At 40.3% G+C, this 26,103-nt stretch overlaps 1 protein-coding gene across 1 annotated transcript in view; it reads left to right on the forward strand.

Annotated features, from left to right (window-relative positions):
- LOC147361904 (ATP-binding cassette sub-family C member 4-like) overlaps positions 1 to 26,103 on the forward strand; it is a 112,221-nt gene that overhangs the window by 64,478 nt on the left and 21,640 nt on the right. The window contains exons 15-20 of the mRNA XM_086330239.1: positions 330 to 527; positions 1,868 to 2,008; positions 2,767 to 2,804; positions 3,479 to 3,573; positions 10,416 to 10,562; positions 14,391 to 14,470. Of these exons, the coding sequence (XP_086186365.1) occupies positions 330 to 527; positions 1,868 to 2,008; positions 2,767 to 2,804; positions 3,479 to 3,573; positions 10,416 to 10,562; positions 14,391 to 14,470 (699 nt within the window). The remainder of the gene's footprint in view (positions 1 to 329; positions 528 to 1,867; positions 2,009 to 2,766; positions 2,805 to 3,478; positions 3,574 to 10,415; positions 10,563 to 14,390; positions 14,471 to 26,103) is intronic.

Here is a 26,103-nt window from a genome sequence, read left to right on the forward strand (position 1 = left end):
TCCTGGGTGTTCATTGGAAGGACTGATGCAAAAGCTGAAACTCCAATACTTTGGCCACTTCATGGGAAGAGTTGACTCATTGGAAAAGACCCTGATGCTGGGAGGGATTGGGGGCAGGAGAAGAAGGGGATGACAGAGGATGAGATGGCTGGATGGCATCACCAATTCAATGGACATGAGTTTGAGTAAACTCTGGGAGTTGGTGATGGACAGGGAGGCCTGGTGTGCTGTGATTCATGGTGTCGCAAAGAGTCGGACATGACTGAGCAACTGAAGTGAACTGAATGTTATCAAATATAAATTAATTTCTCTCAAAAATTTTATTTTAGGGGATAACGGTGGAAAGAGGAACTTACTCTGAGTTCCTGAAATCCGGGATAGATATTTTTTCCCTTTTTGAGAAGGGGAATGAGCAGTCTGAACCATCTCCAGTTCCAGGAGCTCCCAGTCTCATCTCTGAGTCTTTGGTTCAGTCTCTCAAGTCTCCCAGGCCCTCATTGAAAGATGCGGCTCCAGAGGACCAAGAAGTGAGTTTCTCATCCTGCAACACACCTGGGTCTGTCTGCTCTTGGTGGTCTCATGGACCTTCATCTGCTCTGCTCATGACATCTTCATTAGTCCCAAAGCAGACCCTAAGGTTCCCAAAGTCTTGTTCCATGGAATTGGTAGAGTTAGAAGAGCATGAGGGGAGCAAGCCTGCTTGGGGTTCCCCTTTGAGTGTAGGATGGAGAATCTTATGGAGACCAGAAGTGGGTGCACTGCTATGAATTTCTGAGTGAATGTGGCTCACACGGATTGAGGACTCTTCAGTTTACCATAGTTACATCCTACTCATGCTGGTTGCCCCCGGCTTCTTTTATGTATCCAGAGGCTTAACATGAAGACCCTGTTAGACTGAGTCCTGCTGTTGCCACATTAAATCAGCTACTTTTCCTGTATGTTGGAATGTTCTAGCATTGCATGTGACTGACAGTAGTACTTTTGCCTCGGTGTCAGATGGTTTGTGATAGGCCAGAGGTAATGTGGGCAAAGGACCTGATACACGGTAGACACTTCGGTGTTAGTTCCCATCCTCCTTTCTTACCCTTCAAGACTGAGAACCACATCTTATCGACCTTGAATCCCAGGGGCTGGGGTAGAGCCAAGGACATTCTAGCCTCCTGTGACTGCATAATGCATTCTAAGTCCTCCAGACAGAATTGCAGAAATGCACTAGATCTCCCTTAAAAATATACACAGATACTCCAAAGCCAGGAGCCTGGATGATTCTGATAAGTATTTGGATTAGTTGTTCACTTTCTAAACTCAGGAATCACTGTCTGAAATTTAGGAACCAAATAGATTCAGATCATATGCTTGCAACGTGCTATCCAAACTCCTCTTTAACGCTCTCTGTGAACTCAGTTTACTGTATTTGGCTAGAGTTTTGAGCCCCAAGTATGTTTTACATTTCTGTCATTAAATGACACAGTCATCTCGAGGGATACATTAGCTCCATATCATTTTGTGTGTTATTTTAGAGGAAGTTTCTACATTTATACATTAATTTATTTTGATTTGTGTGTGTTGAGAGTCATGTGCTATCTTAAGCAAAGCTCCCCAACAGTGAATAACCTCATGTGAATGCATTTTATTATTTCTCATAGATTCCTACGAGTGGGATGGCTGGGTCCAGGGGTAAACACATATGTGATTTGACCAGATATTCCCATACCCATATCCGTAGGAGATGGACCATCCTGCACTCCTACCAGTATGTGGGATATTTCTGATTCCCACAGCTTTGCAGTGGAGGGCATTGTTGAACTCTTGAAATTTGGGGTTCATTTTTAAAATTTTATCTCTTACTGCCATTTTTCCCTCCTAGACTGAGAATATACAGGTTACTCTACCTGTAGAGGACCATTTGGAAGGAAAAGTTGGTTTTAAGACCTATAAGAATTACTTCACAGCTGGTGCTGACTGGCCTATCATCATCTTCTTTATTCTAGTAAACATCGCAGCTCAGGTACGTAAGGGAGTTTATTTTGGTTTATGCTCTTGGCTTGATATTTATATACTATTTATACTGTAATTGTATAATTCTTTTTAAATATTTGTATTAAGAGATTTATCTCAAAGACTTGGCTCATGAGGTTGTGGGATCTAGCTTGGTGAATGTGAGATCAGAAAGGCAGGCCTGCAGGCTGGAACCTCAGGGAGGAGCTCACTCTGCTGTCTTGAGGCAGAATTTCTTCCTCCTCCAGGAAGCCTTGGGTTTTGCTCTTAGGGCCTTTGACTGACTGAATGAGGTGACCACAGTGTTAAGAGTGATCTCCTACTTAGGTTCTGATAATGGATGTGAGCCACATCCACAAAATACCTTCACAGCAACATCTAGATGACTATTTAGTTGAATCACTGGAGACTGGCCCAGCTGAGCCGACACCCAGGACTGACCATCACTGTACCTGTCAAGCTTTTTGCTTTGAAAAATCCCAACATTTGTTCTGTTGTTACTGACTTTGGCAGTCCACTTGGATTTGCATTGAAGTACATTATATCTGGGGAGCAAAGTCTTCTAGGGAAAAGGGGATTTCTTTCAAAAATATTAACTTGTAAGATGCCCTCCCCTGACCTGTGGTCATCTGGGGTGTGGGGTTTGGTGCAGACCTGAACTGGAAAGACTATCTCTGTGTTGTGGAGCCTTTTCGTCCCCCATCCTAGTGAGCGGGGTATGAGGCTCAGTGATGTCAGTGTGTGAGTGACTGCTGTTTCCTGCTCCAGGTTGCCTACGTTCTGCAGGATTGGTGGCTTGCATTCTGGTGAGTTATTCCTGTTCTGACCCAAAATGCTGCGAAATCTACACAAAGCTTCACTTTCCCACAGAGTCAAGGGGACTGACCCTCACGTAGTTTCCCTGAAGAAAGATGAAAGTTCCTGTGGGTGGTGTGTGATCGATCCCCCTGTGGTCTCTCCCCATGTCCCCTCCCTTTAGCAGCTTCTTCACAGACAATTTTTCTTTTCTTTTTTTGAACTTTTACTATTGTATTGAGATATGGCTAATCAACAATGTTGTGATAGTTTCATTTGAATAGTGAAGGGATGCAGCATGCATACACATGTATCCATTCTCCCCCAAAATTCCCTCCCATCCAGGCTGCCACATAATATTGGGCAGAGTTCCATGTGTTATACAGTAAGTCCTCGTTGCTTACCTATTTTAAATCTAGCAGTTTGTGCATGAACATCCAAACTCTCTAATTATCCTTCCCCTTGGCAACCATAAGTTCATTTTCTAAGTCTATCTCCACAGATAATTTTGAAAACTGAAAGTCATGATTCAGATTTGTAAAAGGGAGATACACACAGGGCCTTTCAATCTGGGAAACACTTTCCAGTATAATATGCATTTCTTGAATTGAGAAAATTTTTTGTGATATTTGTATAAATTCTATGTATATCTATAGTGTAATATTTTTTACTTCCTGTTCCATAGGGCGAATGTACAAAATGACCTGTATTTTGGGGTATATGTAAAAGAAGATGAAGATGTAGTATTCGTTCTTAACTGGTACTTAAGTGTTTATTCAGGTAAAGTTGAGTCATCTGCTCCATAATACCAGAGTTTGAGGTGCTTAAATGAGTTTGCGTGAACAAGAGGGCTCCAGAGTAATTAGGTAATGTCTTAATAGATTAAGTATCTGAATCACATTTAGTCTGTGAATTAATTAGTATAATTATTTTAAATATCTACTAGAAGAAAAAAGGTTGAATGAAGACTCTTAACTTGTTCCATACTGGATTTTGGTAGTTAAACCAGGATTGCATATTGAGAAAATCAGCCACTGGAAATATGTAGCTACTGTGTATCCTAGTAGGTGCTTTAGCTAAATCTTATACCATTATATGGATGGGCAAGGGGGATAGGAATGAATCCCCACCCTGTGGTTCAGGTTGTTCCAATTCTCTCTGAATAAACCCTGGCTTTTATTAATCTTGGATGAAATCCTCTGGCACCATGGGCTAAAAATAAAAGCATTATTCCCTCCCAGGTATGCAAAGCTCCCCTTTCCATACTGCTTATTTCCTGAGCTTCACTAATAACTTGGGAAGCTAAGCAGGGGAAGTCCAGTGTCTGGAATTAGGATTCCTGCTGTTTCTTACCCTGAGATCACAGTGTTATCTCTCCCCAACTGTGTGATTAATTCAAAATTTGGCTTGCCAGACTAATATTAACTATTAACATGACTCTCTCTATTCACAAGAGTATTTAGGATATATATATATAGCATAGCATTACATACTATTTAAAGGATGTCTTTAATAAAATTTTAAATGCTTTCTTTATCCATTCATCTGTTGATGGACATTTAGGTTGCTTCCATGTCCTAGCTTTTGTAAATAGTGTCGCTATGGACACTGGGGTACGTGTGTCTTTTGAATTATGGTTTTCTCAGCGTATGTGCCCAGTAGTGGGATTGCTGGGTCGTATGGTAGTTCTATTTTCAATTTTTTTAAGGAACCTCTATACTGTTCTCCATAGTGACTGTAGCAATTTACATTCCTACTAAGTGTTCAAGAAGGATCTATTTTTCCATACCTTCTCTAGCATTTATTGTTTGTATATTTTTTGATGATGGCCATTCTGACTGGTGTGAGGTAATACTTTATTATAGTTTTGATCTGCATTTCTCAAATAATGATATTGAGCATCTTTTCATGTGCCTCTTGGCCATGTGTATGTCTTCTTTGGAGAAAGGTCTATATAGGTCTTCTGCCCATTTTTTGATTGGGTTGTTTGGTTTTTTTGATATTAAGCTGCATGAGCTGTTTGTATATTGTGGAGATTAATCCTTGGTCAGTTACTTATTTTGTAATTACTTTCTCCCATTCTCAGGACTGTCTTTTCACCTCATTTGTGATATATATATACACTGGATCGGGGGAGAGGGGCTCCCTGGGTAGCTCAAATGGTAAAGAATTTTCCTGAAATGCTGAAGACCTGAGTTTCATCCCTAGGTCAGGAAGAACCCCTGGATAAGGGAGTAGCAGCCCACTCCAGTATTCATGCTCAGAGAATTCCATGGACAGGGGAGCCTGGCGGGCTACAGTCCATGGGGTTGCAAAGAGTTGGACATGACTGAGCGACTCGGAGAAGGCAATGGCATCCGACTCCACTACTCTTGCCTGGAAAATCCCATGGACGGAGGAGCCTGGTAGGCTCCAGTCCATGGGGTCGCTAAGAGTCGGGCCGGACTGAGCAACTTCACTTTCACTTTTCACTTCCATGCATTGGAGAAGGAAATGGCAACCCCCTCCAGTGTTCCTGCCTGGAGAATTCCGGGGACAGAGGAGCCTGGTGGGCTGCTGTCTATGGCGTCACACAGGTCGGACATGACTGAAGTGACTTAGCAGCAGCAGCAGAGCAAATAAAACACATGTACACTGGAATATTACTTATTCATAGAAAGGAAGGAGATTGGGTCATTTGTCGAGAGGTGGATGGACCTAGGGTTTGTCATACAAAGTAAAGTAAGTCAGAAAGAAAAAAAAATAAAACAGAAAAAATAATGTATTAAAGCATATATATAGAATCTAGCCTCTTCATGGATCACTGCCTTATCATGGTGAAGGGGCTTGCATAACTCAGTGAAGCTATGAGCTATGCCATGGCCCTCATGAGCTATGCCATGCAGGGCCACCTAAGACAGACGGGTCATAGTGGAGAGTTCTGACAAAATGTAATCCACTGGAGGAAAGAAAGGCAAACCACTCCAGTGTACTAGCCATGAGAAACCCATGAACTGCATAAAAAGGCAAAAAGATATGACACCAAAAGATTAGCCCCCCAGGTCATAAGGTGTCCAATAAGCTACTGGGGAAGAACAAAAGACAGCTACTAATAGCTCCATATAGAATGAAGTTGCTGGGCTACAGTGGAAATGCATTTAGTTGTGGATATGTCTGTTCATGACAGTAAAATCTGTTGCTGTAAAGAACAGTATTGCATAGGAACCTGGAATGTTAGGTCCATGAATCAAGGTAAATTGGACGTGGTCAAGCAGGAGATAGTAAGAGTAAACATAGATATCTTAAGAATCAGTGAACTAAAATGTACAAGAATGGGTGAATTTAATTCAGATGACCATTGTATCTACTACTGTGGGCAAGAATTGCTTAGAAGAAATGGAATAGCCCTCATAATCCACAAGAGTCCAAAATGCAGTTCTTGGGTGCAACCTTAAAAATGACAGAATGATCTTAGTTCATTTCCAAGGCATACCATTCAACATCTCAGTAATCCAAGTCTAAGCTCCAACCTCTGATGCTGAAGAAGCTAAAGTTGACCAGTTCTATGAAGACCTAGAAGACTTCCTAGAACTAAATGCAGAGTTCCAGAGAATAGCAAGGAGGGATTGGAAGCCCTTCTTCAATGGACAATACAAAGAAATAGTGGAAAAACAACAGAAAGTGTAAGGCTAGAGATCTCTTCAAGAAACTTGGAAATATCAAAGGAACGTTTCATCCAAAGATGGGCACAATAAAGGACAAAAATGATAAAGACCTAACTGAAGTAGAAGATATCAACAAGAGATGGAAGAATATACAGAAGAACTATACAATAAAAATCTTAATGACCTGGATAACCACCATGATGTAGTCTCTCACTCAGAGCCAGACATTCTGGAGTGTGAAGTCAAGTGAGCCTTAGGAAGCATGGCTGCCTATACAGCTACTAGAGGTGATGGAATTTCAGCAGAGCTATTTAAAATCCTAAAAGATTTAAATTGCTGCACTCAATATGTCAGCAAATTTGTAAAATCCAGCAGTGGCCACAGGACTGGAAAAAGTCAATCCTCATCCCAATTCCCAAGAAGGGCAGTACTAAAGAATGTTCAATCCACCAGACAATTACACTCATCTCCCATGCTACTGATGTTATACTCAAAATCCTTCAAGCTATGTTTTAGCATCATGTGAACTGAGAACTTCCAGATGGTCAAGCTGTGTTTAGAAAAGGCAGAGGAACCAGAGATCAAGTTGCCAACAGTGGCTGGATCATAGAGAAAGCAAGGGAATTCCAGAAAAGCATCTACCTCTGTTTCACTAACTAAGCTAAAGCCTTTGACTGTGTTTGTCATAACAAACTATGAAAAACTCTTAAAGTGATGGGAATACCAGACCTTCTTAGCTGTCTCCTGAGAAACCTGTATGCAGATCAAGAAGCAACAGTTAGAACCCTGTATGGAACAACTGATTGGTTCAGGATTGAGAAAGGAGTACAATAAGGCTGTTTATTGTCACTCCGTTTATTTAACTTATACACAGAGCTCAACATGTGAAATGCCAGGCTGGATGTGTTACACTGGAATCATGATTGCTGGAGAATATCAACCTCAGATATGTGGGTGATAACCACTCTAATGGCAAAAAGCAAAAAGGAACTAAAGAGCTTCTAAAACTGGATATTAAAAAAAAAAAAACAAAAAAAAAAACTAAGATCATGGGATCCAATCCTATCACTTCACGGCAAACAGAAGGGAAAATGTGGGAGCAGTGACAGAGTTCCTCTTCTTGGGCTCTAAAATCACTGCACATGGTGAATGCAGCCATGAAGTTAGAAGACAATTGCTTCTTTGCAGGAAAGCCATGACAAACCTAGACAGTGTGTTAAAAAGCAGTGACATCACTTTGCCGACAAAGGGTGGTATACTCAAGGCTATGGTTTTTCCAGTAGTCATGTATGGATGTGAGAGCTGGACTATAAAGAAGGCTGAGCACTGAAGAATTGGTGCTTTAGAACTGTGGTGCTAGAGAAGACTTGAGACTGAGAGTCCCTTGGACAGCAGGGAGATCAAAACAGTCAGTCTAAGAGGAAACCAACCCTGAATACTCGTTGGAAGTACTGATGCTGAAGCTGAAGCTCCAATTATTTGGCCTCTGATGCAAATAGCTGACTCACTGGAAAAGACCCTGATTCTGGGAAAGGTTGAAGGCAAAGGACAAGAGAGAGACAGAGGATGAGCTTGTTGGACGGCATCACCAATCCATGAACTTGGGTAAACTCTGGGAGATGGTGAGTAACAGGGAAGCCTGGCATGCTGCAGTCCATGGGGTTGTGAAGTGTTGAATGCGACTATGTAACTGAACAACAACAACATGGAATCTAGAAAAATGGTACAGGTGAACCTATTTTCAGGGGATGAATGGAGTTGTAGATGTAGAGAATAGATGTTTGGACACAGAGCGGGCATGGGGAGGTGAGGGAAATGAATTGGAAGATTAGGATTGACATATATACACTACCATGTGCAAAACAGATAGCTAGTGGGAAGCCGCTATATAGCACAGGGTGCTCAGCTCAGTGCTCTGTGATGACCTAGAAGGGAGGGATGGGAGGAAGAGGGAAGGGATATATGTATATTTATAGCTGAATTACTCTGTTGAACAGCAGAAACTAACACAACATTGTAAAGCAACTATACCCCAATATTTTTTTTTAATAAGTAAAAATTTAAATATCCTCACAGGAAATGCTTGGAAAAAGTTTCTTCAAAGAGTTCAGTTCAGTTCAGTTGCTCAGTCATGTCCGACTCTTTGTGACCCCATGAATCGCAGCACGCCAGGCCTCCCTGTCCATCACCAACTCACGTGCATTGAGTCGGTGATGCCATCCAGCCATCTCATCTTCTGTCATCCCCTTCTCCTCCTGCCCCCAATCCCTCCGAGCATCAGAGTCTTTTCCCATGAGTCAACTCTTCGCATGAGGTGGCCAAAGTACTGGAGTTTCAGCTTTAGCATCATTCCTTCCAAAGAAATCCCAGGACTGATCTCCTTTAGGATGAACTGGTTGGATCTCCTTGCAGTCCAAGGGACTCTCAAGAGTCTTCTCCAACACCACTGTTCAAAAGCATCAATTCTTAGGTGCTCAGCTTTCTTCACAGTCCAACTCTCATATCCATACATGACCATTGGAAAAACCATAGCCTTGACTAGACAGACCCTTAAATTATGTAAAAATCCACTTATTGAAATTTTGTATTTATTTTATTGATCACTTGATAAGAAACTTGAATCTACCAGCTGTTTGCCTTCTGAATTGGTGGACAATGAGGGCTTAAAGAAAAAGGAAGGGATTTTGCTACACATTCATATAGGATTGTGGGCTAAGGCAAATGCCTGTTGATGAAATTCAAGAATTTACCCAGCTTTCAGAATTTAAATAACACTGATGTGCTAGCTGAATGGAAAAAAGTACTTGATGGAATATATGTTGCCGAATTTATCCCCACTCTATTTAGCATTGTGAGTTGAAGAGATGTTTGGAGGGCTATTTTAATCTTTATATTAAGTGAGCATTGTAGTGTTCATTTATGTCATTGATAAGACATAACTTTAAATGATTATATTTATTTACAAATGCTTTGGGGTTCTATAAAATAGTGAGAGATTAGTTTAGACTATCATGTTTAGATTATCTCATGTCAAAATATAATTTGTAGTTTCTTACAGTTCAATTATGAAAGAGATTGTCTACTTGCAACTTAACATGGTCTTTTCATGCTCTTTATAGCTACTTGGGCACAGAAGTAGCTACTTTATTTTTAATGTTTTAAATTTTTATTAATTTTTATTATAGTTGCTTTCCAATGTTGTGTTAATTTCTGTTGTACAGCCAAGTCAACCAGTTGAACATATATCCTCTCTTTGGATTTCCTTCCCAATTAGGTCACCACAGAACATTAAGTAGAGTTCCCTGTGTTATACAATAGGTTCTTAAAAAGCTACTTTACATGGAAGTATATTTCCTTGTAAATTACAAGGAAATTGTAGATCACTTCTCCTCTTCCCTGTTAAATCACGTGCTGGTAGCAAAGCATTGGAAAAGGAAATAGCAATCCACTCCAGTATTCTTGCCTGGAGAATTCCATAGATAGAAGAACCTGAGGGCTACAGTCCATGGGGTTACAGAGTATGACTTGACTGAGCAACTAACACTTTCACTTTCACCAAAGCGTACCTTACTTTTAGATTATGGGACATGTTGTAAATAATGAGATTTGAAATGTGGAGAAAGGAAGATCAGTTACTTGTATATTTATCTTTCTTATAAGTTTTATTAGAACTTGTAATTGAATTAGGCAAGGCTAGAATGAAGCTGCAGTTTACACATTTTCCCCCCATGTTGTTTCTATTTAGTGAGAGGAAAACAGTGATTTTTACACTTTTCTTTATAAATGTATTTTTGAAAGCATTAAACTCTTAGATAACCTACTTTATATATATGTTTTTATTCTGTATATATGTAAATCTCTATACAAATATTATCTATAGAATAAAATGCACAGTATCTTTTTAAACTGCCTGCCATGCTTTAGCATGGTTGAGCATAAGACAGAGATCTTGTGCTGATTGATGCTTCTTTATTTCAGGGTTAACTGTGTCTACTGTCCTTTTTGGTATCACAAGATCTCTGTTGTTATTCTACATCCTTGTTAATTCTTCACGAGCTTTGCACAACAAAATGTTGGAGTCCATTTTAAGAGCTCCGGTATTGTTCTTCCATAGAAATCCAATAGGTAAGTCAGACATGAAATTTCATAATGAATATGTCTTGTTAAAACATTAAGTGCCTATTTGCATTTTCATATTTGAAAGTGGAAGAGATGCTTGGAAGAAAATCACTGTGTATGTTTATTCATTTTCTACAAAAAGCTTCACTGATAATTTTTCCTACCAGAGAAAATCTGAATATAGGAGCATATAAGCTTTCATTCCAATTTATGCATTCATGTAAAAATACATGAATGTGTACTTTGCAGTATGATTTAGGAGTCCATTTGTTATGTGGCATATGAAATACCCAACAGATGGTGAAAATGTGTTGAAATGTTTTTGACTTGTTGTTAAAACATTGGCTGTGTTACATGGTGTTAAGCTAACTAGGAAGGACCATCTTCCAAGAACATCTCTACAGGAGACAGGCCGTGTGTTTGTTTCTTTCATTGCTCATCCATTTCTGGGACCACAGAGCTCTGACATGTGCTCATATTTTGAATTTTACCTAAATGGTAAAGTAAGATTAATTAAAATACAAAATCAATGAAATGTAAACATCCTCTTCGATAAAATCAACTCTCTAGTTTTACAATGGACTTTTGGTTACATTAAAGATGTCTGTGATACCTAGCAGGTGGATCTTCATTATTAAGTAAGAGTGTCCCTAAAGGGCTCCCAGTGGTTGCTTCCTACACCCTGAGGCCTTCAACCTGTCTTGCTTTGGAAGGTAGCCTCCTGACCTGGGTTCCTATGAAGAGCTAGTTCATCAGCACACATGCCCACTCTGTTCAGTTGGTTAGACTTGTGCTGAAACACAGGGGTGGCTTTGTTTTTGCAGGTCATAATTGACACGGCCTGTTGAGGCCGGGATGTGACTGGAGAGAGGACAGCAGTAGCTTTGGCCTGGCCATCAACTATCTGTGTGACCGAGGCCAAAGTAGGTAGATACTACTGGGCAGGCAAATCTCCAGGCAGGATGTTGTCATGGTTATAAGTATGGACCCTGGAGCCAACTTTATTGGTTCAGTCCTGGAGATAGTTACTAATAGTAATAGCCAGTTATAGTTATGTTAATACTTTATACTAGTTATTTAATTTCTCTGTGTCTCAGTTTTCTTACCTATGAAATGAGGATACTGTTCACACACTTACTGATATCTTGATGTTGTGGGCATGAAGCAGGTTAATACATTCACAGCACTTAGCACAGGGTTAGTGCCTAATGAACCTCAGTGAGGATGTCAACATGGTGTCTGGGAACTTCTTTCCTGTGAAATGGAATTAACTGCTGCCCTTCCTGTTTCACAAGACTGTTGTGAGGATTAAATAAGACTGTTTAGTGCAGCATCTTGTGCAGATTTATTCAACACATGTTCTTTAGTCCAGGCACTGTGAGGAGCACAGGATTGTAAACTGCAGAGGCTCACACAATCTCATTTTATTATGAATGGAGTGAGGAAGTGATTGGAAGAATCTTTGCTATTATAGCTGTGAAGTTGCTCTACTTTTCCTGTTAATGTGGAAACTATAGTTGTAAATTTGGGAGCATCAAGTGGAACTGAATTTCTGTTATTACAGCTTGTGACCACTGTTAACCAGGCTCTTGATGACCTGTAGGCTTCTCCAGATGCTGATTAATTATTCAAGGATTTGGAACCAAGTTTAAATCTTTAAGGTCACCAATTCTAGAGCAGAAGGCATACACAGTGTGTATCTTGTCTCACCTTCCCGTGTCTATTATCAGAACTTCATCCTTTCAAGAAAATAGAAGCCCGAATAAGGATTGCAAAGATAGGCCTAAAGGTTTAGGGGCCAGTTATTTACTCTTTTAGTGGTATATTAAATTGAACTCTTCCCTGTGTTTATTTTCAAAAGTAGAATTTATAATAGATTATTTATGGTATCTTTGTTTCTGGAATGTGACGGCATGAAGAGAGAACCACACAGAGTGGTGTTACTTGTTACCAAGTTCAAGCTGGCTCTGCTCGCCTCAAAACGCTGATAAATCTTACAGACAATGTGTTAAGTCAAAGAATAATGACTTTATTTGGAAAGCTGGCAGACTGGGAAGATGGCAGACTGATGTCTCAAAATAGCCATCTTATTGGGATCTGGATGCCTGGTTCTTTTATAGAACAGAGAGGAGACGAGGTGAAGAAGTAAAGTCAAAAGGCCATTTATCTTGCACAATAAGAGGATATTTGTTCATTTTTTCTTTTCTGCAGCCATTCACATGTGGTTAGGGTCAGATTGTCTCCCTGTGAGCTGAAAAGAGCCACTTTAGTTTAACGTTCAGGCAGAGGGGCAGGGTTCCCTGACCAAAGCAATGACTAGCAATGGTCAAAGAAACAGATCCAGCATGGAGTCAAAATTGGCTCCTCCCTGTTACAGTTTCTTTGATATGCACCTCCCCTGTCTGGGGCCAGTGTCCTGTTCTTTGTCATCCTGAGTCTCCTCAGGGTTCACCACCCTTGCAGGGGTGGCTGCAGAGTCCTGATGGCTGCAGCATCTTTTGTTTACTGATGTGACATTTTTAGTTTATGCCAGATATTTACCAGAAATTCCCATATTCTGTCCTGAAGACTTAAGGATATGCTATTATTGTGGATTCTGAGAAGGGAAATAAAGTCAATGATAAGTGATTCTTAGTCATTTAGTAATATTTCTGTTTTCCTGCCTACATTCTGGTGGTCTTCTTAGATGCTTATTCATAAGTCTGTGTTTGTCACACCTGGTACACCTCTGAAAATAGCGACTTATTATTGCAATAGTAAACTCACAACTTGGAAATGGCCAGAATCCAAAATTTCCCAAAATGTGAAGTACTGTTAGCCGATGGAGGGAAAAAAAAAATTAGAGAGAGGATATAATTATGTTTATTGTAGCAAGCATCACTTGGCAAAATTAATCTTGATAATTAAAGCAAAATTGGTATCACAATTAAGATTAACTTAGGTATTTTACAACTGTTTATTTACAGATTTAGCACTTGGAGTGAGCCTTAGACAGGATGGACCTAAAGCGAGGGAAATTTCTCAAATCCAGCAATTCTTCCTGATACTGACATAGGGTTCCCCCATTCTTTTAAAAATCAGGGCTAAGTTTCACTTCCCCACCCACTGCCATTTGGTGGTATTTTTGTTTCTCTTTAGGTATCATCCTATTTTGTCTTTCTTTTTACCACTGACATTGGCTTATTTCATATGAATTTGTAATGTATTAAACTTGTTGTTGTTTTTACCTCTAAGTCATGACCAACTCTTCTGTAGTCCCATGGACTGTAGCCTGCCAGGCTCCTCTGTCCATAGGATTTCCCAGGCAAGAATACTGGAGTAGGTTGCCATTTCCTTCTCTAAGGGATCTTCCTGACCCAGGGATTGAACCCCTGTCTCTTATATCTCCTGCATTGGCAGATGGATTCTTTAGCACTGAGTCCCTGGAGAAGCCCAATATATTAAATATTTAATACATGTACTTTATTTTTTTTAAGATTTATTCATTTATTTTTAGTTGCATTAGGTTTATTTTTACTTGCTGCACATGGGTTTTCTCTAGTTAACAGCAAGCAAGGGTTACTCTTCACTTCAGTGCCTGGGGTTCACATTGTGGTGGGTTTTTCTGTTGCAGAGCTCAGGCTCTAGGCGCATGAGCTTCAGTAGTTGTGGCGCACAGGCTTAGTTTCTCTGCAGCATGTGGAATCTTCCCGGACCAGGGATTGAACCCATGCCCCCTGCACTGGGAAGTCCCTAAATACATAGTCTTCAAAAATATTATTGTGATATGTGCATGAATTATTTCTCTTAAAGCTCCTGAGGTAATGAGTATTTTCTTGTATCTTGTTCTTGCAGGAAGAATTTTGAATCGTTTCTCCAAAGACATTGGGCATATGGATGACTTACTGCCCCTGATATTTCTTGATTTCATCCAGGTAATGTAACAGTCCTGTCAGAGTTCTCACAAGGAAGAGCAGAGTGCCTGTTTCTCAAGGCCTTCTCACAGGGGCTGAGGGTAGGCCTTTAAGCCTGGCAGTGTGTCCTGTTATCTTCAGTAAAGGCTGTGTTTGTGAGAAAGAGGTGCAGTTCTGATTGAGATCCTGAGTTAACATGAGTAACCCCTGGGGCAGGAGTGGCTACACAGTCACGTCAACGTTGGTCTGAAGCAGCGACATGCTGGGTAAGTGGTTCTGCCTCTGCCTCCAAGGTGTCTGGCGTGGAATCCCTTTATTATGAGCACATTTCATAATATAAAAATAACCACCTCTCATGGAAAGATAGCCTAGATTAACTAAATTATGCATTTTATTAGGCTTCCCAGGTGGCTCAGTTCAGTTCAGTTGCTCAGTTGTGTCCGACTCTTTGAGACCCCATGAACCGCAGCACGCCACCAACTCCCTGTCCATCACCAACTCCCAGAGTTTACCCAAACTCTTGTCCAGTGAGTCAGTGATGCCATCCAACCATCTCATCCTCTGTCATCCCCTTCTCCTCCTTCCCTCAATCTTTCCCAGCATCAGAGTCTTTTCAAATGAGTCAGCTCTTCACATCAGGTGGCCAAAGTATTGGAGTTTCAGCTTCAGCATCAGTCCTTCCAATGAACACCCAGGACTGATTTCCTTTAGAATGGACTGGTTGGATCTCCTTGCAGTCCAAGGGACTCTCAAGAGTCTTCTCCAACACCACAGTTCAAAAGCATCAATTCTGCCAATGCAGGAGATGCAAGAGACGTGGAATCAATCCCTGGGTTGGGAAGATGCCCTGGAGAAGGGAATGGCAACCCACTTCAGTATTCTTGCCTAGAAAATTCGTGGACAGAGGAGCCTGGTGAGCTGCCATCCATGGGGCTGCAAAGACTCAGACAAAACTGATCCAAAAGTCTACAAATAATAAATGCTGGAGAGGGTGTGGAGAAAAGGGAACCCTCTTACACTGTTGGTGGGAATGCAAACTAGTACAGCCACTATGGAGAACAGTGTGGAGATTCCTTAAACAACTGGAAATAGAACTGCCTTATGATCCAGCAATCCCACTGCTGGGCATACACACTGAGGAAACGAAAAGGGAAAGAGACACGTGTACCCCAATGTTCATCGCAGCACTGTTTATAATAGCCAGGACATGGAAGCAACCTAGATGTCCATCAGCAGATGAATGGATAAGAAAGCTGTGGTACATATACGCAATGGAGTATTACTCAGCCATTAAAAAGAATACATTTGAATCAGTTCTAATGAGGTGGATGAAACTGGAGCCTATTATACAGAGTGAAGTAAGCCAGAAGGAAAAACACCAATACAGTATACTAACGCATATATATGGAATTTAGAAAGATGGTAACGATAACCCTGTATACAAGACAGCAAAAGAGACACTGATGTATAGAACAGTCTTATGGACTCTGTGGGAGAGGGAGAGGGTGGGAAGATTTGGGAGAATGGCAATTTATTAATTAAAACAAAATATAATAAACCTTTCCAAAAAAAAAAAAAAACCAACTGAGCATGAGCATGATGCATTGTACTCCCACAGGGGACAGATATCTGCTGCACCATTTTATTTGGATAAAGCCAGGTGTGGTTACTTGCAAAGAAAAGATTGGCTAGAAATACGGTGAAAATAATATTTTAATAAGGACAGTGTTGTTTAGTTGCTAAGTTGTGTCCGACTCTTTTGCGACACCGTGGATGGCCGCCTGCCATGCTCCTCCATCCATGGGATTTCTCAGGCAAGAATACTGGAGTTGGTTGCCATTTCCTTGTCCACGGAATCTTCCTAACCCTGAGATCAAACTCGTGTCTCCTGCATCTGCTGCATTGCAGGCAGATCCTTAGCACGGAGCCACCTGAGAAGTCCAAGAAGGACCATAGACAGCACCTTTAAAGACACAAAAGCTTTTAAGCCAGTAATTCGATTCCGGGATCAAAGTCATCTCAGAAAATGTCTTTTGTTTATGTAGGCAGTTTTTCTTTTTACAAGCTGATTGCTCTGTCTTAAGGTGTCTTTAAAAAGAGAGAGAGAGACTTACAGGAATATTTTCTATCTAGCCTCAGTTTGTCTGTGAACTTGAGGTCTAAGAAATAATGTTAGGTCATCTCAGCTCTCATTCTCACATTCAGTATTGTTGCTCTTATGGAGTGTTATGTTTTTTTTTTTGTTTGTTTGTTTTCCCCTCTGTTATTTTGTCTACTTATCAGTGATTAAGCATGTGGAGAATTTACTTTTTCTTTCCAAGTGTTAATTTTGGAAATGAAATGCATTTATCAAAAGCTGCACAGAGAAATGCAGCAATGAACAGTGCAACAGTGTCCTACAGACAGTGCAGTCTGAGGGCAAGGCTTCCACTGTTACCAGTGAGAACTGAGACTCGGAGGCAGAGGACTTTTACTACAAAGATGTCTGATTGTTTTTTTCTCTTCTGCAAACTTATTTTATAATTATGCCCTGCTGGGTTAAGCTACATAATTTATCCCCAGAAACAATTTTTCCCTAAAAACAGTGTCAGGTTTTGACAGTGATTGTAAATTACTTTGAAAGGATTTTGTGAAAGGTTCTGTTTCTTTGCTACAGCAAGCTAGGCCAAGGTTGGGTTTCTGCCTTGTGCTTAGCATATGGTTAGTCATCATAATCAGAATTTGTCACATATTTTTGGATGGCATGTAGAGGGACAGGGGTAGATGCTACCTGATTTCAGCAGGAAATACTCTCATTAAAGAGAAGAGTAATTTCTAGTCTAGCTGATTTCCAGTCCTTCCCCTACCACTTGTAGTTCAATTATCTTGAAGTTTGGTGGAGGTGTCCTGTAGTTCATTAGAAGTAAGAGTCTGCTCTTTGAGAGAGAACTGGGATGAGCATGGAGCCTGCGTATTCTTCACTGAGCAGGTAGCTAAATCCATGAGGATGGATAAGATTGCCCAGAGAGGGGAGAGCGTTTTAGGAGCCCAGATCAGAAGCTTAGGGAAGCCCTTATATTCAGGGAGAAAGCAGAGAGAGAAGGGAAGTACTGAAGATGGATAATGAACAGCAAGGATGAGAGGAGGAAATATGGTGGAGACCCGAAGAAGGACAGATCTGTTCAGTGCAAATGAGGTGAGTCCACGGAAACTTGTTGGTGATTTGGAATCAGGAGGCGTCTGGTGACCTGAGGAGTTAAAGAGCAAAGGACTGCAAATCCAGGAGGCTTGGAGGGAGTTGAGGTGAAGACAGGGTGGAAAGAATTTGAATGAATCAGGAGAGAGGCCCATCTGGAATGCAGGGTCTGAGAAGCTCTTGCTTGTTGTTTGAGATTTTAGTTTCTGGGAGGGGAGTATGATTGGAGAATTTTCCCTCTCTTCCATCCTTCCCTTCAACAAATAAGGATTGAGGCCGGGAAGTACAGGGGTGAATCAGGCATGAAGCCTGCCCCTCATAGGTCTTCTCCCTCCTCAGGGAAGGAAGACATCCAGAGATTCACCCCTTGATGACTTTTGAATCCTATTTGTGGGAGCCCTGTGGAAGAAGTCCTGGAAGGCAAACTGGATGTGGAGGTTGGAGGCAGTTAGGGAACCTGGTCCAGGAGGTGGCAGAGCTTTGGAGGTGAGCTTTGATCCCAGATGAGAGGGAAAGTCCACTGTAGATGCTGGAAGCAGTGTTCCTGTGTGGGACCCAGGCTTTCTGTCTATGATCAGCTGAGAGGCTAGAAGGGAAGGGTCTGGAAGGGCATTGTTCAGCTGTGTTAGTGCACCAGTGTTCAAACTCATTTTTGATGATTTTGCTTATCCTTGGTTTATTTGATAAACTTTAGAAGATTCTTGATCATTTTTATTTTTATTACTTTAAAAAAAAAGGAAGAGGAACCAGAGATCAAATTGCCAACATCTACTGGATCATGGAAAAAGCAAGAGAGTTCCAGAAAAAACATCTATTTCTGCTTTATTGACTATGCCAGAGCCTTTGACTGTGTGGATCACAATAAACTGTGGAAAATTCTGAAAGAGATGGGAATACCAGACCACCTGACCTGCCTCTTGAGAAACCTGTATGCAGGTCAGGAAACAACAGTTAGAACTGGACATGGAACAAAAGACTGGTTCCAAACAGGAAAAGGAGTATGTCCAGGCTGTATATTGTCACCCTGCTTATTTAACTTATATGCAAAGTACATCATGAGAAATGCTGGGCTGGAAGAAGCACAAGCTGGAATCAAGATTGCCAAGAGAAATATCAATAACCTCAGATATGCAGATGACACCACCCTTATGGCAGAAAGTGAAGAGGAACTCAAAAGCCTCTTGATGAAAGTGAAAGAGGAGAGTGGAAAAGTTGGCTTAAAGCTCAACATTCAGAAAACTAAGATCATGGCCTCTGGTCCCATCACTTCATGGGAAATAGATGGGGAAACAGTGGAAACAGTGGCAGACTTTATTTTCTGGGGCTCCAAAATCACTGCACATGGTGACTGCAGCCATGAAATTAAAAGACGCTTACTCCTTGGAAGGAAAGTTATGACCAACCTAGATAGCATATTCAAAAGCAGAGACATTACTTTGCCAAAAAAAGGTCCGTCTAGTCAAGGCTATGGTTTTTCCAGTGGTCATGTATGGATGTGGGATTTGGACTGTGAAGAAAGCTGAGTGCCAAAGAATTGATGCTTTTGAACTGTGGTGTTGGAGAAGACTCTTGAGCGTCCCTTGGACTGCAAGGAGATCCAACCAGTCCATTCTAAAGGAGATCAGTCATGGGTGTTCTTTGTAATGACTGATGCTAAAGCTGAAACTCCAGTACTTTGGCCACCTCATGCGAAGAGTTGACTCATTGGAAAAGACTCTGCTGCTGGGAGGGATTGGGGGCAGGAGGAGAAGGGTACGACAGAGGATGAGATGGCTGGATGGCATCACCAACTCGATGGACGTGAGTTTGAGTGAACTCCAGGAGTTGGTGATGGACAGGGAGGCCTGGCGTGCTGCAATTCATGGGGTCGCAAAGAGTCAAAAACAACTGAGCGACTAAACTGAACTGAACTGAGCTGAAAGTGTTTATTCCATATACTTTCCCTCATCTAATTCCTTCTCATTCCCTTAAATGGTATTTCAGATAATTTAATATTTTGTGATAGTGATGCCAAGTGTGGCTAAGGCAAACCCTGGACTCTGAGTAGTGGTCTACACTGCAGGACAATCCACCCTCTCAGGTGATGTCACTCAGAGACAACATTCCAATAGAGAAACAATCATGAGTTTGTGCACCATCCTGTACACTGACTCTCACAGCTACCAGCCTGTCCAGTCACATTATATAAGTGGTTGGGCAAATTGGAGTTGTTCACCATTTCAAAGGACGAAGGAAAGCAGCGTAAAAATGTCAATTTATGTGGTGTGATTGCACCTGATAATCATTCATGATGTCAACAGCTTTAAAGTGTGTCAGTGCAGAGCCCCGCAGTCTACCTTTCCAAGCCCCCATCCCAGCTCTCCCTCTTACCATCTCTGCCCCACAAAGCCACACTCTCCTTTCTGTAAAATGGAGAAAGTAATACCCACTTCCTAATGCTTGTTGGGAAGACAAAATGAAATTCATTTTAATTAATTTTTGCATAATATATAAATGCATGTTGAGCACTAAGTAATGGGCAACTATTTTAAAAATACCACATGTGTGTCTTAGATAAGAGAAATAGTCTGATGACAGTGGCATTTGTTGTTGTTCAGTCGCTAAGTCATGCTCGACTCTTTGTGATTCTATGAACTGCAGCACGCCAGGCCTTCCTGTTCTTCCTTCAAGCTTCCTGTTGGGAGTTTGCCCAAGTTCATTTCCATTGAGTCAGTGATGCCATCCAGCCATCTCATTCTCTGTCACCCTCTTCTCCTTTTGCCTTTGGCAAAGTGGCATTGCTGCTGCTGCTAAGTCGCTTCAGTAGTGTCCGACTCTGGGCAACTCAATGGACGGCAGCCCACCAGGCTCCCCCTTCCCTGGGATTCTCCAGGCAAGAACACTGGAGTGGGTTGCCATTTCCTTCTCCAATGCATGAAAGTGAAAAGTGAAAGTGAAGTCACTCAGTCGTATCTGACTCTTCACGAGCTCATGGGCTGCAGCCCACCAGGTTCCTCTGTCCATGGGATTTTCCAGGCAAGAGTACTGGAGTGGGGTGCCATTGCCTTCTCCAAAGTGGCGTTATGTTGCATTAAATTTATTGTCAGAGACAGTTTCCAGGCCCATAAATATCTCATGAATTTGTATCACAGAGATTCTAGGATTGTAATCCTTGTAAATTTTGATGGACACTTTCTTATATAGACTCACAAAGTAAAAATCAGTTGTTTTCAAGATAGACCATTGAGCATTAAATATTTCAGAGTAATGTAATTTTCATACAATTTGCCAAAGTCCCAAATAACACTGAATAAGCAGTCTCAATTATCTACAATTCTTGTCATTGAAATCATCACCTCCAAGGAGTCTTCTTACTGGTAAAACAAGTGAAAATGAAGGTGAGATGTGGAAGTTAGGTTTAGGCATTGTAATTTTCCACAAAAAATAAAAGTTTGGGACTGCTCTGAGCATGTGAACTTTCACGCAGCTGCTCTCAGCAAAATACTGTAATTTATTGAGGAAAACTAAGTTGCAAAATGCTTATTCCCCACACATCCGTCATTCGGGGGGAAAAAAAAATCAGCAGCTTGGCAGAGCTGAACTAGACTTCATGTCCTTTCATGGTCACAAAGGGCAAATGCCCTTGAGTCACCAATGGAGGCGGTGGTGGGAACACCAGGGACCGTGTCATTCCCTCCTCAGCACAAAAAGAATGCACTGACTGCAGTTGTATGAAGTAAAAATGCCCAAGAAAAAGAAAATGTGAATGTGGTCATTTCTTTCCAGAAAGGGGAGTGCAAAAGAACATGCCACTGCATCTGGATATTGAGAACTGTAGCCTGAGATTCAGTGTAATAGGTTATTATGGGTCACTTGCTTTTACAGCCTTTACTTGTCTCAGCACCACTGACCCTTGCATTTCATTGTGTGGAGATGTCAGGGAAAGTGTGTAGAGTATTGCAGCCTCTCCCACTGAATAATGAGTTTGTCATTTTGAGATTTCTGTGATGTGTTGATCACTTCCCCAACCGCTTCCTCAAATCCCCCTTGGGGATGTTTATTTTTAATATATATTTAATGCTAGTCCTTTGTGGATATTTTTTCTTTTTTAATTTTATTTTTTAACTTTACAATATTGTATTGGTTTTGCCAAATATCAACATGAATCCGCCACAGGTATACACGTGTTCCCCATCCTGAACCCTCCTCCCTCCTCCTTCCCCGTACCATCCCTCTGGGTCGTCCCAGTGCACCAGCCCCAAGCATCCAGTATCCTGCATCGAACCTGGACTGGCTACTCATTTCATATATGATATTATACATGTTTCAATGCCATGATATTTTCTTCCTGTCAGTGGCTTGCCATTTATATCCTTAGTGGAGGTCAAGGTTTAATTTTGATGAAGTCTAATGTTTACCTTTTTTTTTTTTCTTTTGTAGTTGATGTTTTTTTTTTATTTTTTATTTTTAAACTTTACATAATTGTATTAGTTTTGCCAAATATCAAAATGAATCCTCCACAGGTATACATGTGTTCCCCATCCTGAACCCTCCTCCCTCCTCCCTCCCCATACCATCCCTCTGGGTCATCCCAGTGCACTAGCCCCAAGCATCCAGTATTGTGCATCGAACCGTAGTTGATGTTTTTGTATCCTAAGAAATCTTTGCACATCCTTAGGAGTGTGAAGATACTTTTCTGTGTTCTACCTTTTTGGATATTGATGCATCTTGCACTAATTTTTAAATGTGAAAGAGTAATTAGTGGTTGAGTTTTATTTTTTCCAATTATTCTGGACATATTTGTTACAGACTTTTATGCATTGAATTAAGGAAATCTGCATCTGTGTAATAGATTTTGTTCCTGAGTAGTTGCAGTTTATGCCAATATTTTGATCCTTATACCAATACTGCATTCTTAGTTACTGTACATTTTAATAAGAGATGAAACCCATAGTTTAAATTGTCTAACTTTGTGTTTCTTTGTCAAGTTTGCTTTGATCATTCTGGATTCTTTACTTTTATGTATCAATTTTAGAAATCTTTCAATTTGTTTTTAAATAAAAGCCTGAATATTTTATTAATGTTTCCTTTTAGCTGTAGAATATTTTGAGAAATCTGAGTCTTAACAATGTTGGATCTGCAATTACTAATATTTGTCTCTCTCTGCTTATTTAGGTCTTCTTTAATTTTAGAAATATTTTGTAATTTTTAGTATAGACATCTTACATGTCTCTGGTTAAATTTATTCATGCATATTTGCTTTTCATAGTATTGTTGGATTGTCTTTTTAAATTATTTATTCATTTATTTTGGATGCACTGGGCCTTCTTTGCTATGTATGGGCTTTCTCTAGTTGTGGTGGCGGGTGGTGACTAGGTGCTATGGGTGCACTTCTCATTTTGGTGGCTTTTCCTATTGCAGAGCATGGGCTCTAGGGCACATGGTTTTCAGTAATCCTGGCACATGGGCTCGGTAGGTACAGCCATTTGGTTCTAGAGCCTGGGCTCAGTGACTGTGGCACATGGGCTTAGCTGCTCTGCACATGTGGATTCTTCCCAAACCAGGGATCAATCCCATGTTCCCTGCATTGGCAGGTGGATTCTTAACCAGTTGGACCACTAGGAAGTCTTGTTTCTGATACTATTATTCACTTGCTGTTGCTAGTTTATAGAAATATAGTTGATTTATTTGTGAATTAACTTTACATTTCCTGGAGTCAATAGTGGTATGTTTTTTATTTTTTTTAATTCTATAGGATTTTGTCCATATGCAATCATGTCAGCTATAAATAATGGCAGTTTTGTATCTTCATTTCCAATATCTATGACTTCTGTTTCCTTTTCTTGACTTGTTGTGGCTAGAGTTTCCAGTTAGTTAAAGAGAATCAGTTAGATAAGATAATCTTGTATTCTTAGGGCAAAATCTTTCAGTAATTTTTCATTACAAATAATATTAATTGCAATTTTTTAGGTAGGTATCTGTTATCAGATTGAAAATGTTTCTTTTAATTTCTCAATTGTCAAGAATTTTACTTTTTTAAAAAAATGAAGAGGTAAGGAATTTTAACAAATATTTCTTCTACATCTCTTCAGCTGGTCATACACTTATTTATCTTTACTGTTTTAATGTGAATTATGGTGATTGGTATTTGAAAATTAAACTTAACATTCCTGGAAAAGAGTTTACTTGGTCATAATGTAGCATCTTTTTTCTGTATTGCTGTATGTAGTTTGTCAAGAATTTCTGGACCTGTTGTTCATGAAGGATATTGGTCTATAATTTGCTTTACTTAAAATATTTTGTCAGCTTTTGTTATCAGAAGTACGTCAGTCAGTTCAGTCGCTCAGTTATGTCCGACTCTTTGCAACCCCATGTACTGCAGCACGCCACCAACTCCCTGTCTATCACCAACTCCTGGAGCTTACTCAAACTCATGTCAATCGAGTCAGTGATGCTATCCAACCATCTCATCCTCTGTCATCCCTTTCTCCTCCTGCCTTCAATCTTCCCAGTATCAGGGTCTTCTCTAATGAGTCAGCGCTTCACATCAGGTGGCCAAAGTATTGGAGTTTCAGCTTCAACATCATTCCTTCCAATGAATATTCAGGACTGATTTCCTTCAGGATGGACTGGTTGGATCTCCTTGCAGTCTAAGGGACTCTCAAGAGTCTTCTCCAACACCACAGTCCAAAAGCATCAATTCTTATGTATCCTCATGGAAATACATGGGAAATATTTCCATTTTTAATGGTCAGTTTAATGTCAGCTTGATGAGACTACATTCCTTAGTTATTCAGTCAAAAGGTGATCTGTGTGTTGCTCTGTAGGTATTTTGTAGATGTGATTGAAGTCCATAAATAGTTGATTTTAAGTAGGGACAAAACCTCCCTGAAATAAAAAGAAATTCTGCTTGTAGAGAACAGTATCAGCTCCTGCCCGAGGGTTCCAACCTGTCCTTTGTAACAGGCGACCCTGAGTATTTTGGACTTGCCCAGTCAAGTTAGATTGTGAAATATTACCCTTTTTATATTGCTAGATTCAGTTCATTGGTATGTCGTTTAATATTCCAAGACAGTTTGGTTTGCAATTTTTCTTTCTTTTAATGTCTTTATCTGGTTTTTATATCATGATAATGCTGGACCTTGGAAAAGTACTGGGAAAAGTTTGGTAAAACTTTTCTGCACAATGTTTTTGTGAAGCCCTATGGATTTACAGTCTTTTCTTTGAGAAATTTAAAAATTATGTATTCAGGGAATTCCCTGGTAGTCCAGGGGTCACGACTTTGTGCTTTCACTTCTGCAGGCCTGGGTTTGATTGCTGGTAGGAAAACTAAGATCCCACAAGCTGCACGGAATGGCCAAAACAATAAAATAAAGTAAAATTTAAAAAAAAAAAAGGATTCAAATTCTTAAATCAATATGTAGTTATTATGATTTTCTATATCATTGTTAGTTTTATATGTCATTTTTTAAGACATTTGTCCTTTACATTAAAATTTAAAAGTTTATCTGCACAATGTTTATTATAGTCTCTTTGTAATGCTTATGGTATCTTTTGTGTTAAAATTAAAGCCGAAGTGTTAGTTCCTCAGTCATGTCCGACTCTTTGTAACCCCATGGACTGTAACTTGTCAAGCTCCTCTGTCCATGGGATTCTCCAGGCAAGCATACTGGTATAGGTTACTATTCCTTTTCCAGGAGATCTTCCCAACCCAGGGATCAAATGTGGATCTCCCCTATTGCAAGCAGATTCTTTACCATCTGAGCCACCAGGGAAGCCCAATCTTTATTGTTATCCTCTTTTAATTCATGTGAATTGTAAATTTTCTCTTTTTTTTTTTCTTTTGCATTTTGTGGTGATTTCAAAGAACCACGCTTTGTGTTTGTTGATTTTTCTGCTTAGAAGTTAGTTTTCTTTTTCATTCAGGTCTTTTGTCATTTAGTTGCTCAATTGTGCCTGACTTTTTGTGATCTCATAGACTGCAGCACTCAAGGCTTGCCTCTCCTTCAGTATCTCCCAGAGTTTGTTCAAACTCGTGTCCATTGAGTTGATGATGCCATCCAACCATCTCATCCTCAGTCGCTCCCTTCTCTTCCTGCCCTCAGTCTTTCCCAGCATCAAGGTGTTTTCCAATGAGTCAGCACTTCACATCAGGTGGCCAAAGTATTGGAGCTTCAGCATCCAATCTTTCCAGTGAATAATCACCATTGATTTCCTTTGAGATTGACTGGTTTGATCTCTTTGCTGTACCAGGGACTCTCAAGAGTCTATTTTTTTTTTCTATTTTCATTCTTCTACATACTTTAATATGCTGTTTTTTCCTTTTATTTATAAGATGGATTTCAAAACCCTTGATTTTAGCTTTTTTTAAAGACTTTTTTCTTTTTTAAAAATTATTTTAATTTTATTGGAATATGGTTGATTTACAATGTTGTATTTGTTTCAGATGTACAGCAAAGTGATTTAGTTATACATGTACCTATATTCATTCTTTTTTAGG

The sequence above is a fragment of the Bos grunniens genome, chromosome 12 (assembly GCF_055505025.1).
Source record: "Bos grunniens cultivar Pamir isolate PY7600 chromosome 12, Bosgru_T2T1.0, whole genome shotgun sequence".
Lineage (NCBI taxonomy): Eukaryota > Metazoa > Chordata > Mammalia > Artiodactyla > Bovidae > Bos > Bos grunniens.